At 43.5% G+C, this 19344-nt stretch overlaps 1 protein-coding gene across 1 annotated transcript; it reads right to left on the minus strand.

Moving 5' to 3' along the window:
- Positions 1-425: 425 nt before the first annotated feature.
- Positions 426-19124, minus strand: SLC17A4 (solute carrier family 17 member 4). The gene is made up of 11 exons (XM_062187119.1): positions 19040-19124; positions 10901-11085; positions 9959-10192; positions 9781-9868; positions 9295-9381; positions 7029-7147; positions 6743-6901; positions 3804-3936; positions 3577-3724; positions 2677-2767; positions 426-560 (listed from the first exon to the last, which is right to left on the minus strand). The coding sequence occupies exons 1-11, from the start codon at positions 19122-19124 to the stop codon at positions 426-428; spliced, it is 1464 nt and encodes a 487-aa protein (XP_062043103.1).
- Positions 19125-19344: the final 220 nt, after the last annotated feature.

The raw sequence follows: 19344 nt of genomic DNA on the forward strand, positions 1-19344 counted from the left end.
TGCCTGTTTTGGCCTCTGGAAATCACAATGCTTTCTGTTGTTGCAGATTTTCTGTTGATGACAGCTCTCAGGGTGGTTGGGCCCCACTCTCCTTGTGATTCTCAGTCCTCACTCCCATGGTTCCAGCTTTCTCCTCTCCTTTACCGAGAAAGTGTCCTCCAGCCCCTGATGTTTTCACCACAGTAACAGTGGAAAGAGTGGAGAACTCACAGAAACTCAGACACAGGAGCTTACTGAAGTTGCCTTTTCTTCTCCTTTAACATCTCCAGGCATGACAATGTCTTCAGTATCCCACGACCAAGTTCTCTTGGAAAACACTAGAAACAACACCAGCTCCAGTTAAGTGATAAATCGGTGAGGCAGGCACAAAAGGGAAGTGTGGGTGGGAATCAAAGTGCCGGGATCTTATCCCTCACCTGGCTCGCTCAGAAATGGGTGGTTGTCTCCTCTTTAGCCCAGTCCTGCACGTGTGTTCGGCCAAAGATGAGGTAGAAGATCAAGCCAGAAATGTCAATGGCAGCTGCAAGCAAGAAGACATTTCTCCAACCCAGTTCTGAATCCTAGAGGCAGGAAACTCCACGTTACTAAGAGTCACCGAATTCCTGTGCCTCCTGCTTCACAAAGGGCTGTGGCTTCATAGCCTTCTGGCCCTCCCCCAGCTTAGCTATCTATCTCTCCAGGGTCTTCCTGGTTGCTCTTGTGATGGGCAAGTACCTTTCTGGCATGAGGCCTGTGGGCTGGCTGCTCCCTCAGCCGGAATGCTCCCCATGAAGACACCCACCTACCCGACTCCCTCCCTTCCTTCCAGTCTGCTTGATTGTGACATTTTCCAGTGACATTGATCACTCATTTAAATTGAAATTCTATCCCTGTGACATGCCCTATTTTCTCTTATCACTTACCACCATTCAATATGCCATATACTTTACTTATTTCACTCATTTGCTATCTGTTTCTTTCCTACAATATAGGTTTCACAAGAGAATGAACTTTTGCTTTCGTTATTCAGTTAAACAGTGCACGACACTGTGGCATGAATGAATGGATGCATAATGAATGAATGGACAAGTTACAGGAAAAACAAGATCAGTTTGAGAATTTTTGTTTCAAACAATAATTTCCTGACAGTGTGTTAGTCAATGCCAGGAAGGGAATTAAAGTTTCAAAAAAAAAGAAGGAAATTCATCTTATTTAAAATATAATTTCTGGGATTGGCATTTGATATAATGTTTTTTGTTTGTTTGTTTGTTTTTTATTTTTGACAGGCAGAGTGGACAGCGAGAGAGAGAGAGACAGAGAGAAAGGTCTTCCTTTTGCCGTTGGTTCACCCTCCAATGGCCACCACAGCCAGTGTGCTGCGGCCGGTGCACCACGCTGATCCGAAGGCAGGAGCCAGGTGCTTCTCCTGGTCTCCCATGGGGCGCAGGGCCCAAGCACTTGGGCCATCCTCCACTGCACTCCCGGGCCACAGCAGAGAGCTGGCCTGGAAGAGGGGCAACCGGGATAGAATCCGGCGCCCGGACCGGGACTAGAACCTGGTGTGCCGGCGCCACAGGTGGAGGATTAGCCTGTTGAGCCACAGCGCCGCCCTCATTTGGTATAATGTTAAGACTCCACTTGGAATGCCCACATCCTGTATCAGAGTGGTTGGGGTTGAGTCTTGGCTCTCTCCTCATTCCAGCTTCCTGCTAATGCACACCCTGGGGGGTAGCAGGTGATATTTCGAATGGTTGAATCTCTGCCATCTACATAAAAGACCCAGATGGAATTCCTGGCTCCTGGCTTTGGCCTGGCCCAACCCTGGCTATTGTGGACAATTGTCTCTCTCTCTTACTCTCTTTCTCTCTCTCTCTTCTTCTCTCTCTCTCTCATCTCTTCTTTCAAAGCAATACAATAAACATTCTTGAATACTCTTTCAAAAATACCCTTCCTTTGTTATTCTACACTCCCTTTCCTGATTTACTTATGGAAAACCACAGGAAAGTTAAAGAATGATGTGTGACTGTAACATACATCTTTTTTCAAGTCTGTATCAATAAGATTTTTAGGAAATGCTCAGGTACTCAAATGAATTTATTTATTTTGGCTATGTAAAATACAAGTCCTAGGATGGAAGACTGTGCCAATGGAAAAGCACCATGTAAGCAGCACTGTTCAGAAGAGCCTCCGCACTGACCACTCGCGAGCCTCTATGTGAGTGCATATTGTTCCTTCACCCTGCTGAGCGCTCAGCACCCTCACTCATGGATGGCTTATTCACTCTGTAAATATTTGCAGGTTTCTGTATGGGGTGACCAAATCATCTCGTTTTGCCTGGAACATTCAATATTTTAACATTAAAGTCCAAATCCTGGGAAATCCTTCAGTCCCCAGAAACCAGGGTGGTGGTCCACTCTAGGAGAAACATCATGAGTATTGCTAGAAATTTAGTGTTGAGCACATGAAGCTTATTCTCTAAGAACTCATAAAGCACAGATTCCTAACAGTCAGCATTGTCCCTTACCCCACACCCAAACATGTGATGATTTCCCTAAGTGGGGCCGATGGTCAAGTGTTCAAGCTTCTTGAGTTGCCATTGAAGCACATTGAGGAGATAACAAAAATATCACTAATCCAACTCTTAGTGAGTGACTCCTATGTTTCTCTTATGAATATTCATCCGAAGGTCGAGCTCACCTGACCGACTAAAACTCCAGCAACAGTGGGAGAGATGGCTCCAGCTAAGATCGCAAACACTTGTGATAGTCCCTTGATAAAGCCGGAGTACCTGATGGTGGGAGAGAAGAGAGACATTCCCATGTGGGCGGAGGATTATTCTCAGCTGCTCTGTTGCAGCTCTGTGCCTAGCCTGTGATGGTGCTGACCTGAACGAAATGTACTGATTGATGACTAGTTTAATCCTGTGCTAAAATTCAAGACTTCCAAGGGGTAATCTGTCCTAACTGGTCAATATTGTGCATTGTTTATATAGAATGATGGTTTGCACCTGTTTTATATAGTTGATTACTACAATTGAGCCTGCTTCTGTAGCCTTGTTTTGGGGTATAAAGAAACCTCTGTTGCGTGAGAAATTTGCTTGCTCACACCAACGTATCTCCCACATGTCTCAGTGGTTCCTTCTCCAAGGAGGATGTATGTTGTGTTAGACTGTACAGATCCCTGGAGCTACAGCTGGAAACCTTAGGCTACTCTGTGTACCTCCAGTAGAGGTAATATTTCTGCTTTGATTCTGTGTCCTCACTCTTCACTGGAGCTTTAAATGAGCTAACCCTGTGACTTCTCATGAATGCTTTCTGTCCCCAAGTCCTGTGTGATTGCCACATTCCTCAACAGAGAGGTGTGTGTTTCCCACAGCTGAGCTGTGAACATGGTTGCTGAGTTCTCTTTTTATACCTGAAAGCACCAAGTTCACCATGACTGACCAGCTCCAGGTCCCTTGCAGGAATTATTTGGAGGTAGGACTGGAGTTGACATCTCCTGTGACCTGTGTTACAATGTCTCAAGTTACCTGCATGTCAGATTTAGGGTTACTGGACCAGCACTAAGCTGGTAGGAATGAGGCAAAGGGGTCCATACCGAGGAGCAATATCCAAGAAGTTTATGAGGGACCCTGGTTGATTGCAGCTTGTGAAGACAGAAGTCAGTATCAAGAAGGTGATGGTGGCAGCGGGGCTGGATTTGACCCAGTACAGAGACACGAGGACCGCAGAGGAGCCAAGGACCCCTGAGGTAGAGGAGAAATAGAATGAATAGAGGGCTGCCTGCGTTTCTCACATCCACCCCTGTATCAGTTGGAGCCTCACCTATAGTAGTGAAGAGTTTCCTGACGACAATGAGTCTGAGAATTTTTCTGGAGAGGAGAAAATCAGCCAATAGACCTCCAAGGATAATGCAGACACAGCCAGAAATATGTGGCAGTGATGACAGCATCCCACTCTGAGGACCAGAGATGAGGTGAATTCGTGTGCCCTCACCACCCACTATGACACACACTGACCTCGGATGGGTTGTTCACATCTATGGCTTCTCTTTATATACAAATCACTTTTAATGCAAATTCCATGCTCCTGGAATGAGCCAGTGTAACCATGGTGCCTGAGAAAGCGTACACATGCAGCTCACTTTGCAAAACATCAATGTTGTCTTTACCTACAAGTCCAAAACTCAGCAGGAAATAGATATGTAAAAGATCAAAACCCAGCAGAAAAATAGTCAAAGGATATAAACAAGTTAAGATAAAAGCAAGTGGCTCCTAAACATATTTAAAAGTTACCCAAAAATTATAAGCTCACTTAAAATAAAACAAAAGCCAAATAACACTACAACAAGATAGGACTTTTCATGGCTCAAACTAGCAAAAATCTGGAAGGTTTTTGACATGTTCTGTGGACAGGTCTCAAATATATATATGGGGACAATTGATAGGACAGTCACCCTTTGACTCAGCAATCTGATATGCAGAAATTTATGCCGCAGAAATAGTCATGCAAATGCTTGACAGCTGAGCAAGGTTTTCACTGTGGCATTACTCAGAGACTAGAAACAATACAAACGTTCATCAGTAAGGTTCTCGTGCACGGGTGTAAAGAGGTCTCCATGGCATATTTAATGGCAAAAACTTAGTACAAAGGAACTCAAAAAGTTCATGGAAAATAGAATTAAAAGGTAAGTTTGATGTAAAAAACATTTTTTATATCCAAGTATAGTTTTTTCATAACACATGTCTGTGAACATTTGGACGTATCCACATATATAAAGCATATCAGTATATATAGTATATAATATTCTACATAAAAAAGCACATTGGGAAAATAAAAATAACCATTCATGAGTGCTTGCATTCTCAAAAGGGATCAAAATAAGAAATTTTCAGAGTTATTTATGGAGTGGACCAGGAGAGCAGGGGCATTAAAAACATGAATGAGAGTAAGATTTTTTCACGGTTTACATAAGAATCTAGTTTCTAAATGTTGAATCTTGTTATTACCAATTCAATTTCTAAATTAAAATTTTAGCCTTCAATTGCAAGGAAAAGATCAAATACAATCCAAATAGTCAGAAGGAGTAATGCCTCACCCGGTTCAAGTGTATCATTTTACAGATGAGTACCAAGGCCATCAAGGTTATGTAACTTAGTCTAAGGCCCTTTTCCCCAATTCTCCTCCTCCTCAGCTTGGTCTTCCTACCTGGTGCCACACCAACCACAAATCACTTGCCCCAGTGAGATTCAGGATATCTGTTGGCCAGCCCTGTCAGCCGGCTTGTCCCGAGTCCCTGGTTGGCAAATCTGGCTCAGGCCCTGACCCTTTTGGAGAAGACACAGAGCCACTCCCTCTGGGGCTTTCTGATCTCAGTTCCAGCAGCTTCTGTGCACGCATACTCCCCAGACTCTGCCCACCACCAAGAAGGTCAGCCCTCTGTTACCCTCAGTATAAGAGGCCTACTTTTGAGTACAGAAGGCAAGGGTGGAATAGTAGTTCAGTGGCTTTGTGATGTGTCACTAGCAGGCCATGACACCTGATACACTTTTTGCCACTTTTTTTTTTTTTTTTTTTTGAGAGGTAGAGTTACAGACAGTGAGAGGGAGAATGAGAGAGACAGGTCTTCTATCTGCTGGTTTACTCCCCAAATGGCTGCAACAACTGGAGCTGAGCTGATCAAAAGCCAGGATCCAGGAGCTTATTCTGGGTCCCCCATGTGGGTGCAAGGACCCGAGTTCTTGGGCCATCTTCTACTGCTTTCCCAGGCCATAACAGAGACCTAGATCGGAAGAGGAGCAGCTGAGACTAGAACCGGCTGCCCATATGGGATGCAGGCGCGGCAGGCAGAGAATTAGCTTATTGAGCCACAGCGCTGGACCCATTTTTGCCACTTTTAAGATATCCATCTACAGGCTGGCATTATCACTAGCAAGTTAAGCCACTGCTTGCAACACAAGCAAACTATAACAGAGTCCCAGTTCAAGTCCCAGCTGCTCCACTTCTGATCCAGCGTCCTGATAATGCACTTGAGAAAGTAGTATAAGATGGCCTAACTCCTTGGGCCCCTGCCACCATGTGAGAGGCCTGGATGGGGTTCCTTGCTCCCAGCTTTGGCCTGACCCAACCCTGGCTATTGCAGCCATTTTGAGGGAGTAAAGCAGCAAATGTTCTCTCTGTCACTCTGCTTTTCAAATAAATAAAAATTAATTTTTTTAAAAAAGACATCCATCCAGCAGAAATTGAAAGGCTCCTGTCAGCCAAAGGAAAATTCAGAGAGCTACAAATATGTCACCTTTTCTATGTTAAACTTGAACAAAACGTTTATTTTAAAATGATCTGTAATTTTTATATATGTCCTATTCGGGACTTTATGTCCTATTAATAATGTCTTATTTTCAATATAGATTGTTGATAGTCGTCATTAGTTTTCTCAAAGGTAGAATTTCTTTTGTTAATCCTTTGTCGTTATGCTATCCGCAAAATATCTTGTGTCCAAATGTTGATTGAAATGAGGATAAAATGTGTGCATAGGTCCCTTAAAAGTATGACATTCTGTGAATACCAAACTGGCCTAGGCCCACACTGTCCCAACCCAGTAAGTAGGAAACCACATTAAGAGCAATCAGAATCCAAGTAAACCAGGTGGCAGTCTGCACTTGGAGACCTGGGCCCTTGATTTTGTGACCATGGGAAAAACAGAGGATTATATAACGAAGCATTTAAACAGAAGGGCAAAGTAAACTGTCTTTCTCTGTACTTACAGTTGTGACACTGGTTTGAAGTATAGAGCGGATGTATGTTGGTGAGTATGACGTTACTATATGAATAGTCCAGTATTCACAAAAATAGGATACTAAGATGGCCCAAAGTGGTAGACATTTGATCATAGCTTTAATGGGAAGAGACTTCTTTGGCAAGTCCTGGAAGAAAGCACATATCAGTTTCCATCCATCAGCCATCAGCGACAAGAGCTCTGTTCCTGTGGACTCTTCACTGAGATGTGCAGACACAGAGACATAGGGAAATGGGAGGGAAAGGCCCAGGTACCTGCTGAGCCAGTGAACATGTGATGTAACTCTTCTCACCCACGCTGATAAAGGGATGATCCTTGGGGTCATCATAAACAAGAGGAAACCAGAGAAGACAACAGACACACCCAATTGCACCTGGAAAAAGAGAATCCAGTTGGAGTTCTTCTTTCAGTCAGCCCTGGCTCTGAAGTGATTCCTGTGGTTGACAGAATGGCTTCTATACCCCACCTCTCCCTGCATTGGTATCTTTTCATGGCCCTGTGACGAGTGGTCAGATACCCCTACTATTTGACTTTGGTCTCAGCCATCTAATTGGCTGTGCCAATGGAGTGGGACAGTTCTAAGCCCAGGCATTAAGCAGCACTGCCTTTTTTGAGGGGGACAGGGAGTGTCTTGGCCCTGGGAGGAGCATACTCCAGCTAATCCATTGTCCAAAGCAGGTGCCACACTCCGAAGGCAGAACCACCCAGCTGCTCCACAGAAGAATGCAAATGAACGATTGCTATCTTAAACCACTGAGTTTCTGGAACGCCCTTCTTGGGACATAACACGCTGTTACTAGTTATTACTGTGTCTGCCCTAAGTGCTTGAATATACCCACCACGTTAAAGTACCTATCAGCAGCCCTACCACTACCCATGCTTCTGCAGTTTCTTTCCTCATTAAAACTTTGGATATCTGTTTCTTTCCCCCAAAACACTTAAGAGTTCAAAGCAGTACATTATTATGTGAAATGGATTACCTAGATCATTTCTGGCATGAAATGAAATTAATACTCAACCAAGAAATTTTCTCTAATATATATACATTATTAAAGTGTTGAGTAAGTCAACATTAGCAGTTTTGAGTAGAAATATGACTCACCTTAAAATTCCCTTTTCTGGGAACGGTTTTTTTGGCACAGCAGGTTAAGCTGCCACCTTTGACACTGGCATCCCATATGAGTGTCAGTTCAAATCCCAGCTGCTCCACTGCCATTCAGTTCCCTGCTAATATGCATGGGGAGGCAGTGTAAGATGGCCCAAGTCCTCCTGGCTTTGGTTTGGCCCAGTTGCAGTCATTTGGGGAGTGAGCCAACAAAGACACCTTCACTTTGTGTGTGTGTGTGTGTGTGTGTATGTCCCACTCTCTCTGTAACTATGCCTTTCAAATAAATAAATAAATCTCTTTAAATTCCCCTTTTAAAATCTTAACAGAGGTTTAAGAGGTCTCTTTATATGGCTAGCTTATCATTTACACATTCCTTCACAAACATGATCCAGAAGCCACCGAACACCATGTATTTTGCTAAATTTTAAGTATGTGACACTACAAAGTCACAGTTGTGCTATCAAGGAACTTAAGCAAGTGGGAAGCATTAAGCTGCTCATTGAGATTGGAAGACATTAATATTGATTCAATAAATACCAGCAAGTTTCTATTTGGTATGTACTTCTTACTGTTTCTCAAAACCTTAAACACAGTAAGGCCCTTTCCTTGAATAATTTTTGGAATCTCTGAAGGTTGATATACTGCAGTAGTCAATCTTCAAAGAGTTTTTTTCTGGTGAATATATTGACCTATGTTACAGGGACCATTGATGTAAGAAGACAACTCCCTAATGAAAACATCAGTGGGATTTAACTTCAAGAATCAGGCAATTTGCAGGTGGGATTTCAGGAAACATTTCAAAATTGCACCAAATCTGCCTGACAAATCCCAACTAGAGTTCAATGAAGGTAAACCTGTGAAATGGTAAAATATTGCTTCTAGAATATTCCAAGTGTTTTTGGAATCTTTCTGCAGCATCTGTGTACCATATTCCATCCTGAGCTTTACCTGGTCTACCTTGTTCTGCAGTCTCTCCTGATTAATTCTCTACACCCATCAGAATTTAACCTATGGTTAGGTTAATTCACATGATATGCTGGTTGTTGTAATAATAGGAGAGATTTAAAACATTGTGCTAAATAAATAAGAATGACCAATATTACAGTCCCCCAGGATAGCACTTTCAGCCTCTTTGAAAGAAATTTCTTTAAGGTCCTTTTATTGCAATTAAGAAGTGAGAAGGATTGTTATGACGTCTTTCAAAGTCATAAGGTTATTCTAGCTGCACACTCAGGCTACTAAAACTTGTATGCCATTTTATAACATCAAACTCACAACATGGTGAGCTCTAACATTCAACATTCACAGTATAAACACCTGTATCTATTAGGATTTAAGTTGAATCACAGGAAGTATGCCCACCATTCCCTATCATTAGATAACATTCTGAGATTCAGAAAGTACAAACTCACCAAAAATATAGAAGACGTAAGGCCACCCTAGGTTCTGGCAGATGAGACCGCCAACAAGGAGCACAAGAAAGGATCCCAGCTTCGCCCCTAAACAGAAGATGCAAGGATGTGTTGGGTGAGGGGCCAGCCTCGCACTCTGCATGCTTCCTACAAAGCTGAGCCACACATGATTGAGGTCTGAGCTTCAGTGCAACTGCCTAGGTTCAAGCCGTGCTCTTTCTTTCAGCTATGGGACCTGAAACAAGCTTTTACTCTATTTGTGTCTCAAATTCCTTGTCTTTGAAACAAATAATTTTACATATAGCTGAATTGAAGGATTGTTCTGAGGCTCAAATGAAATTAATATGTACAAAACACAAGAATGTCTAGTACACCGTAAGTATTCCATTTGGGGTAAGGCTTTAGAGCAAGTGTGGGTCCCACTGACAGGTCTTTGCTGCATCCTCTTGGACTGTGTGTATTAGGTGAGGGTAAGGGGTCAATTACCTGATATAGCAATGCTAATGAGTTGATTCCTTTCCACTGGTGGAGCCCATCTGACCCAAAGTGCATACTGACCTGTGAAAACCATAACCTGGGTGGTGGGGAGGGAAATTCCATTCTTAGAAATATGAGCTCATTCTGAAGCCTATGTTTCATTCATACTTGGAAAATATTATGGTACCTGGGCTATGCCTTGAAAAACGCGAACAACAATGAGCCAGGCCACTCCAGCGTCAGCGGCCAGTGGAATGAGGAGGCTCAGGACTGAGGTAGCAATCAAGCCAACACCAACCACATACTTGGCTCCAAATACTCCAGCCACATAGCCAGTGGGAATGGGAGCCAAGAACGAGCCATAGTTGAGGGAGCTGAGGATGGTCCCCTGGATTTCAGGACTCCAGTCATATGCAGGGGCCTAAACAACAAAGAGAAGCTCACTGTGTCTGTGGTTGGGAAGCTGACAGCTTTTATTGTGAGGACCTGAGAGGCAAAAAGAGGAGGAGGGTCAATTTCCTTTCCTTTTACTTCTCTAAAATTCTTCTAATCTATGGGTTTCATTTAAAAAAAGAAAAAACCCTAAACTATGCACAACCTACCCTGACACAAATAATCAGCCAGTTAAAACACAATAAAACAATAAAATAGAGAGAGTCTAACAAGAAAGAAGACATGATTGGGGGCAGGCATTTGGTATAGCAATTAAGATGTCTCTTATGATACATTCCATATGGAAATGCCTGCGTTTGAGGATACTCTGCTCCTAATTCCAGCTCTCAGCTAATGTGTACCCTGGGAGGCAGCATGTGAGAACCCAAGTAGCTGGGTCCTTACCACCCAAATGGGAGACCCAGGTTGAGCGATTTCCATCATTGTAGGATAAAAGTTTATGTCCACTAAATGGCCTACTTCCATCAATCATAGGCCCTGGTTACACTCATATCCACCAAGTCGGGTTGTAATCTCCTTAAATATATACCACGTTCTCATGCTGCTCCTGACACATAGTTTATTCTTAATATATATTCACTGGTTAAATGGTTCACACTCTTTTGTAAAACAATCCTTTAAGTCAAATCATTTGAATCCGAGGAAGGGTTCAAAGTCTCATTAAACTTACTGTTACCTGGAATTCTGTCTGAGTTTCATTCCAGTTGTCCTGGGAGCTCAAGGAGGCATTGGACTGGCTGGGCAGGGCGGTGTTGTTCACCATGGCTGTGATGGCGATGCTCAGGTTCGTTTGTTGGGCGTAGATTGAAAAATTACAGAAATGCAAGATGAAGGCCAGGCCATGCCGGACTGTACAAAAACCTGAGACCAGAAGGCACAAAAAGTCTTTAAATCAGAATGTTTTTTCCCAATCCCTACCCAGTCTGGAAGAGGGAGAAGACTGGTGTCTGTGTGTGAAGCAGAAATAGAGAGAGCGAGAGAGCAGATATCGCCCCCTGGTGTCTGGTGGACCTGCCCCCTTGGAGGAGCTGAGGCAGATAGTCTCTCCCACCCCCAAGCACTCCTCAACAGAGACTATGTACGATTGGTCAGAGCATGCATAAAGGCAGTGCTGTCCCAGCAGGGCCAAGGGATGAACTGATGAGAAAGGGAATGGGGGCCGGCGCCGTGGCTCAACAGGCTAATCCTCCGCCTTGCGGCGCCGGCACACCGGGTTCTAGTCCCGGTCGGGGCACCGATCCTGTCCCGGTTGCCCCTCTTCCAGGCCAGCTCTCTGCTGTGGCCAGGGAGTGCAGTGGAGGATGGCCCAAGTCCTTGGGCTCTGCACCCCATGGGAGACCAGGAGAAGCACCTGGCTCCTGCCATCGGAACAGCGCAGTGCGCCGGCCGCAGCGCGCTACCGCGGCGGCCATTGGAGGGTGAACCAACGGCAAAAGGAAGACCTTTCTCTCTATCTCTCTCTCACTGTCCACTCTGCCTGTCAAAAATAAAAAAAAAAAAAAAAAAAAAAAAGAAAGGGAATGGGAAGAAACAGATGTGCAGAAAGACTTGACCAGAAACAGTGATTAATTGAATATAGAGAGCAAAAGAGGGGATGATTGGAAATGATTCCCAGGAGCCTTGCTGGGGCAGCTGGGATGTAATAAAGTGGCATTTGTAACACAAGAACATGGAAGATTAACTTGCTGGAGGCCTGGAGGAGAGGAAACTTGAAAGATAGGCTAGAGTTAGATGGTAGAAGTATTTCAGTGTCATAATACTGCAATCTAAGCTTGCACAAGGCATGCCAGTGTGCCATCCGAGCTCTGGGGCTGTCCTTGTGACTGAGTAGCATATTCGTATTAGTTTGACAACAGCTGCAAGGCTTACTTGCCTGTCCCTGCAGAGAAGATGGATAATACGTGTCGTATGTGATCAGTGTCCTTGGTCACACTCGGAGGGGCCAGCCCTGCACCCTTGCTGAGTTCTAGGAATTGGCCAACCCTCACTTTGGGTTTAAATCTAAGGGCATCTAACTCTAGGAGCCCATGCACCCCATCTACAAAAATTTACACTGGAATTTTGATCAATGTATTGTTATGGCAAATGAAGTTAAGAAGGATTGCCACATTTATAGTGTTGCTTTATCCTAGCCTACCCAGATATTCAATGCTTTTGCTTTGCCCACAGTAAAATTTTATAATTCTCTTAAGTCCCATACAAGTTTTATAATGTTATTTTGTATTGTTTCTGTAACTGGGTTTTTTCCCTGTGGATATTGACTAATAGTAATAATTTAAAATTACATGTAATGGAATGATTATGATTTAAATAATGATTTAAAATAATTTTTTCCATTTGCAACATTTATTTCATCCATTCAGTAATTTTATCATTTTCAAAGCAATATTAAATAGGAATGATGAGTGTGACAGTCCTTACGTACAGGAATTTACTAGAAAGGCTTCTCACATTATACCATTAGGTATGCTACTGGTTTCTAGTGTGACACACGCTTTAATCATACCAAATTATCCTCTTGTTCTAAAATATCTGGGGAGATTACATGAGTTTTATCAGATGCATTTCAGTCCTAGAGTCCGTTTCCTCTGTTCCAGTCCTAGGTGCTTTATTTTCAGCTGTGTGTTCTTGGGCAAGTCTCTGAGCTCCCGTCGCCTCTGTTTCTCACCCAAAAAACAGGTTCATGACCTGTGTGTCAGGACAGAATTGACCCAGCTCATGCAGATTCATTGCAACGATTGTTAAAGATATCTGCCTATCGTGGCATCCTTAGAATGATGCCTTAGCCTTACTAGCTGTTTTCAATGAAAAAAAAAAAAGGTGAATTATTTTGCTCTGACGTTAGCTAGAATTGTGAGCATACAGTTTGTGTTATATGTGTGTGTACATGTGCTGTTCTTGCCATGTGAGCTTTGGAAAAAATAGAAAGTTACCAGCTTGCCACCTCAATCTCTGACCCAAAATATTTTAGGCAATTACCATTTCCTGTTTTCTTAACAACTTTATGATTTAAAACAGCTTTAGATTTATGGAATCATTGAATTCTCAAATACATTGACATTATGGTTAACTAAAGTTAGTATTTTATTCAGCTTTTTCTTAGTTTTTAGTGTCTTCTTTCTCTGTTCCAAAATTCCATTTTGGGATCACATTGCAGTTAGTTGCCAAGTCCCCACTGGCTGTGACAGTTTCTCAGGCTTTCCTGGTTTTGATGAACCTTGACAGTTTGGAAGAGTAGACAGGTATTTTGTACAAGGCCCCTCAATGGGGATTTGCCTGGTGTTTTTCTCGTCAGACAAATCTTTTTCTTTTCTTTCTTTTTTTTTTTTTTTTTTTTTGACAGGCAGAGTGGACAGTGAGAGAGAGAGACAGAGAGAAAGGTCTTCCTTTTTGCCGTTGGTTCACCCCCAAAATGGCCACTACAGCCGGCGCACCGCACTGATCCGAAGCCAGGAGTCAGGTGCTTCTCCTGGTCTCCCATGCAGGTGCAGGGCCCAAGGACTTGGGCCATCCTCTACTGCACTCCCGGGCCACAGCAGAGAGCTGGCCTGTAAGAGGAGCAACCGAGACAGAATCTGGCGCCCCGACCAGGACTAGAACCCGGTGTGCCGACAGAGGATTAGCCTACTGAGCCGGGGCGCCGGCCAGACAGATCTTCTTAAGGTGGAGGATCTACATAAATCATTTGCAATGCCTCTGCACAAGATATGTCGCATTTTCTGTTCCTTAAAAGTCTCATAGAGTTTTTCCAGTTAAATTACTAGGATATAATTTGCCTGTTTAGAAAGGGATAACTTTTTGACAACCTCTTTGATTTCTTAAATGTTTTCAGACCTATAAAATTTTTCTTATTTTTCTTTATTCAAATTTATGAATTAATAATTTATAAATTAATAATCAAATGATATGTTATCACATATTTAATCATTAAATGTTACATACTTTAATTAAATTTACATAATTATAAGCCATAATTCCTAGAAATTCATTTCCTTTATGTTTCCTTATAATTAGCATACATTTTAAATCTTTCTGTCTCTTATTTTGTCTTCTTTGGTTGTATTTAATCTCTGCCTGGTTAACCTGAATGGTAGGTTGTTTCATTGCTACGAGTGGCATCTTCTTTGCTAAGGAACCAATTCTTGTATACGATTCGTGTATTTTCTTTTTCTTTCTTTCTTTTTTTTTTTTTTTTTTTTGACAGGCAGAGTGGACAGTGAGAGAGAGACAGAGAGAAAGGTCTTCCTTTTGCCATTGGTTCACCCTCCAATGGCCGCTGCGGTAGGCGCGCTGCGGTAGGTGTGCTGCGGCCGGCGCACCACGCTGATCCAATGGCAGGAGCCAGGTGTTTCTCCTGGTTTCCCATGGGGTGCAGGGCCCAAGCACTTGGCCATCCTCCACTGCACTCCCTGGCCACAGCAGAGAGCTGGCCTAGAAGAGGGGCAACCGGGACTAGAACCGGCACCCCAACCGGGACTAGAACCCGTTGTGCCGGCGCCGCAAGGCAGAGGATTAGCCTAGTGAGCCACGGCGCCGGCCATGATTCGTGTATTTTCCACATGTAAGCTGTCTATTTAGTTCTTCTACACACTTATCTTGAAATGGCAGACTCAATGAATTGGACATTACATTAACCAGTTTTCATTTATTCTAATCTTTGTTTTCCTCATCCATTATCTTTAAGTCTGCATTTTCCACGACTTTTTCAAGATTTGGCTCTACATCCCTGGTTTGACTTCATAAGCAATAATTTCTCCCCTTGCTGTGTCTAATTCCAATTTTGATTAAGTGGTGACATTTATTCTTCTTTAGTTCCCCTTCTCATCTCTATATAAATAAAGTTCTTCCTTTTCCCTGTTGATTTACTTCATACACTCTGAGCTTTAATATTATTGTTGTTGTTATTGAGAAATTTCAGAAATTGGAGATTCTCCCACATATAATGAGCCGGGGAAGCATCTTGGAAGGGCTGCCTCTCTGTCTGGATGACTTAGATGAGCTCCTTAATTGTTCTGTGCCTGAGGTCTGGCTGCTGTGCAATGGGAATAAGGCTAGCAGTGCCTTCCTTAAGAATTCCTTTGAGTATTCAATGCATTGCTATACACAAAATGCAAACAATGCCTGTCATAGAGCATGCACTTGTTAGGCAGCAGCTATTGCAATGTATGTATGCAGGTGTGCCCCTTGATCTCCCTTTTGTCTAACACATGCCTTCCCTTTTATTTTTCACTATGGGTATTTATATAGGTCCTTTGGGGTCTACCCCTCTAAGGGCTAATCAGCCAATCATGTGTGACTTTGTTCCGCCCCTACTGAAACCTGTGTCCAAAGGCACCCTTGGCTTAGGGCCAGGCTACCCTGCAATGCTGATGATTTGCATGTGACTGGCAGGAAGCATCAGGTGGGAGCCAAGAGGGTGTCATGGAATTCTGTTACCAATTCAAGGGTGGCTAACTACTCTTCCATTTTAATTCTGCAATGACATAGAATTCTGGGATAAGCCCTCCATATTTCCAAGTTCATTTCTTAGGCACACATGCTTTCCTCTGCTCCATTGCACTGTATTCATCACCACACACACACACACACACACACACAATACCAAGTTGGCTTAGAGAGGCTGATGAGCTATGGGACCAGGTAAGCACTACCCAGCAGTGTAGAACCACCTGGTCTGCGGTCTGCCCAGCTTCTAGATGTTTCCACTCCATGCTGGGGACATGAACTGAAGGCCCACAGTACCATTCTCTTTCTTTCTGTAACTCTGTACATGCTTTAACAATGAGAGTTTTGCCTCCTCTCCTAAGTCCAACCAGAGTGTGAAATCTGTCGGTGACCCTTGGAGTTTATAGTGTGTAGTGGGAATAATTTCCCAGTTGGAGGTACTTTTTTGAAATACTGTTGAGGGTTTTTATAGGAAGAAAGGAAGCTGCCCTGAAACTGTTTATTGATTCTCTGTCTCACCGACCTTTCTACGGTCCACATAGTATCAGAGGGGCAAACCCTGGGAAGCTACAATCCTCAGATCAATCACCACGTGAGTAGATTCTACTGTCAGATTCGACTAATGAGGACATCTGTTCAGAAGGCTGAACGCAGTGAGAAAGCATCATGCTCAAGAGGCAGTTGCTGGCAGGTAAGTTTGAATCAATGACCAGGTACCTGGTGTATTTGCCTGTGACACTGGAACACCCTCCTGAAAATCATCCCCTTTAGTGATGTCTCATCCTGCACTTCTGGATTTCCCCTAAGTAACCAACCTGAATTTGGCTTCCCAGGCTTTCCAAAGTCTGCTGAATCTTCTAGTCTCTATATTAAATACCTCCTTTGTTGACATACCTAGAATGGCTTCTGGTTGTCTTTTTTGTTTTGTTTTGTTTTCAAGTTGAACCAGACAGATTCAGAAGTTCATGGGCCTCTAGGAGAAAGCTCATGAGCCCCATGAATTCCTAATTAATCTTAATGAAGAGAAAGGCCACCGACACTCTGCAAACCCAAGGGTGCAGTTGTTTTCATTCCGGGTCTCTGGGATATGATGGCAGAAATAGCTCCATGATATGACCAGGTGACTCACTATAATGACAGAGGGGCATTTCTCCACATTCCATAGGACACCACAATTTGGTTCTCTCAGTATCTCAGAAACAGCTGTACCAAGTAAAGATGACAGTAGCCATGGGGGGGGTGGTGGTTATACTCTTATACCCTGAGAAAACCCCAGCAATGCCTTAGGGGATCTGATGTGGAGAACATTCCAGTGCCCAGTGACTATGAGCCAGAGAGATGAGAGGAATAATGATGTTGGACACCAACTGATGAAACAGCAGGATTTATTCTTATGCACTTGCAAGCAACACAGTAATCTGGTGAGACTTTGAGGAGCAGCTGTGGTCCTGTCCTATCAGATAGGATGAACTGTGCCAAAAAAAGTTTGCTTCTAGCATGATGTCTTTTTTTTTTTCATATTATTTGACAGGTAGAGTTATAGACAGTGAGAGAGAGAGACAGAGAAAAATGTCTCCTTCTGTTGGTTCACTCCCCAAATGGCTGCTATGACTGGTGATACACCGATTTGAAGCCAGGAGCCAGGCGCTTCTTCCTGGTCTTCCATGCTGGTGCAGGGGCCCAAGCACTTGGGCCATCCTCCACTGCCCTCCCGGGCCACAGCAGAGAGCTGGACTGGAAGAGGAGCAACCGGGACTAGAACCTGGCACCCAGATGGGATGCCAGCGCTGCAGGCGGAGCACTAACCAAGTGAGCCACAGAACCGGCCCCGGTGCCAATTTTTTTTTTTTTGGCAGGCAGAATTAGTGAGAGAGAGGGAAAGGTCTTCTTTCCGTTGGTTCACCCCGCAAATGGCTGCTACACCAGCGCACTGCGCCAATCAGAAGCCAGGAGCCAGGTGCTTCTTCCTGGTCTCCCATGTGGGTGCAGGGCCCAAGCACTTGAGCCGTCCTCCACTGCCTTCCCAGGCCACAGCAGAGAGCTGGACTGAAAGAGGAGCAACCAGGACATAATCTGGCGCCCTGACCGGGACTAGAACCCGGGATGCCAGTGCCACAGGCGGAGGATTAGCCTAATGAGCCACAGCACCGGCCCCCCCAGTGCCATTTTTAACAACAGGCTTGGGTAAAGTGGTTTACAAACGCATTGCCTGCTTCAGCTCCTGGAGTGGTCACCAGAGTGCTGAACAGAGTGGTGGGGCAGATGTCCTACAAGACAGTGGAAGAAACCAGAAAGACCACATAGGAGTCCCATTTTATACTTGATCTTAGCCAAAAGGCCAAGAAGCAATAGGAGTCCCATTTTAGATAAACTATAAATGAATGTTCCAGAAAGTGGGCTGAGGGGTGGTATGGTGTGAGAGGTATGGAGTGAGTCATGTCAATAATAGGTAATGTTTATAGGGTGCTTACTCTGTGTGAGTTATTGTTCTATGTATTTGTACTTCAACTCATTTAATGCCAGCATTAGCTACTGTTATCAGCTAACTTTAGCATCCCATTTTTAAAGATGGGGAAACAGATACAGAAAGTAGACTCTGAAATCCTTAGAGATGGATGAGTCTTTGAGCTGAGGCCACCAGAAAAATTTTGATTGTAGGCCAAATTGTGGTTAATTGTAGAATGCATGTTGGAGTGGATGTCTTCTGGTTTCTTTTTTGGTGGATGACATTAGGAGAACTCTTTTTCCTCAAAGCCATGCCTACATCCCTAGAGAAGCTGGCTAAAGTGTTGACTATTTCAAAGCTTTCCATTTTGGTTATCATTTCATTTTTTAAAGGCATTATCTTTTGAAAGGTCTAGATGCTCAAGAGAATTAATGAATAGTGTAGTTTAAGTCAGTAAGGGCTTGGGGTAAAATAAGGTCTTCTGTAGTTTTCTATGGTTTATAATAGATAATAACTAAATTGTGATATAGATGAGAAGAAGAGGAGCGACTTCTATGATGTGGTAGAAAAGAAAAGTCTATTCTTCCTGGGGCATGTTGGGTGGGTATAACGTGAGCAGACAGATCTAATGAGACATGCCCTGGACTTGAAATCAGACAAGCCAAGGTCACTCTCCATGTTTCCTACTTAGAATCTGCTCTGAACTTTTCTCATCTCTAAGTGATATCATAATGTATACTTGTCCCATATACATTTAAGGTGTCTTGTGAGGCATAAAATGGTTATCAGCGAAAATATGCTGTAGCTAGATAGGATTCTTGGCATTTGGCAGTAGGAAGAGGAAAGCGGTATAGCATCCAAAAAGGAAGGCAAGGTGATATGGATCCCAGTTTTAACCACAACCAGATTCTTTTGCATAACTACCTTTCCTGGGGATTTGCTCTTGAGTCGTTTGTTGATTGTTCTCCTTAGAAACATCTGTGGTCTTGACAGCTGCTTCAGGACACATTTTCGTTCTCTCTTCCCAGGGACTGGCATTTACCTACTGAAATAATCATTTTAAAAATGCAAAAGCAAATACAAAGAGTGAAGCACCCTATATCTCATATGACAGTGTTGCAATCCTTCTTTTTAAGAATTAGGAAAGAAGTAGGAGGAAATGCTGTTTGTTGGAGAAAATGCTGGATTAGGATTCAGGAAATCCAATTTGTCATCCTGGCTGATCAGTG

The sequence above is a fragment of the Lepus europaeus genome, chromosome 3, assembly GCF_033115175.1.
Source record: "Lepus europaeus isolate LE1 chromosome 3, mLepTim1.pri, whole genome shotgun sequence".
Classification (NCBI taxonomy): domain Eukaryota; kingdom Metazoa; phylum Chordata; class Mammalia; order Lagomorpha; family Leporidae; genus Lepus; species Lepus europaeus.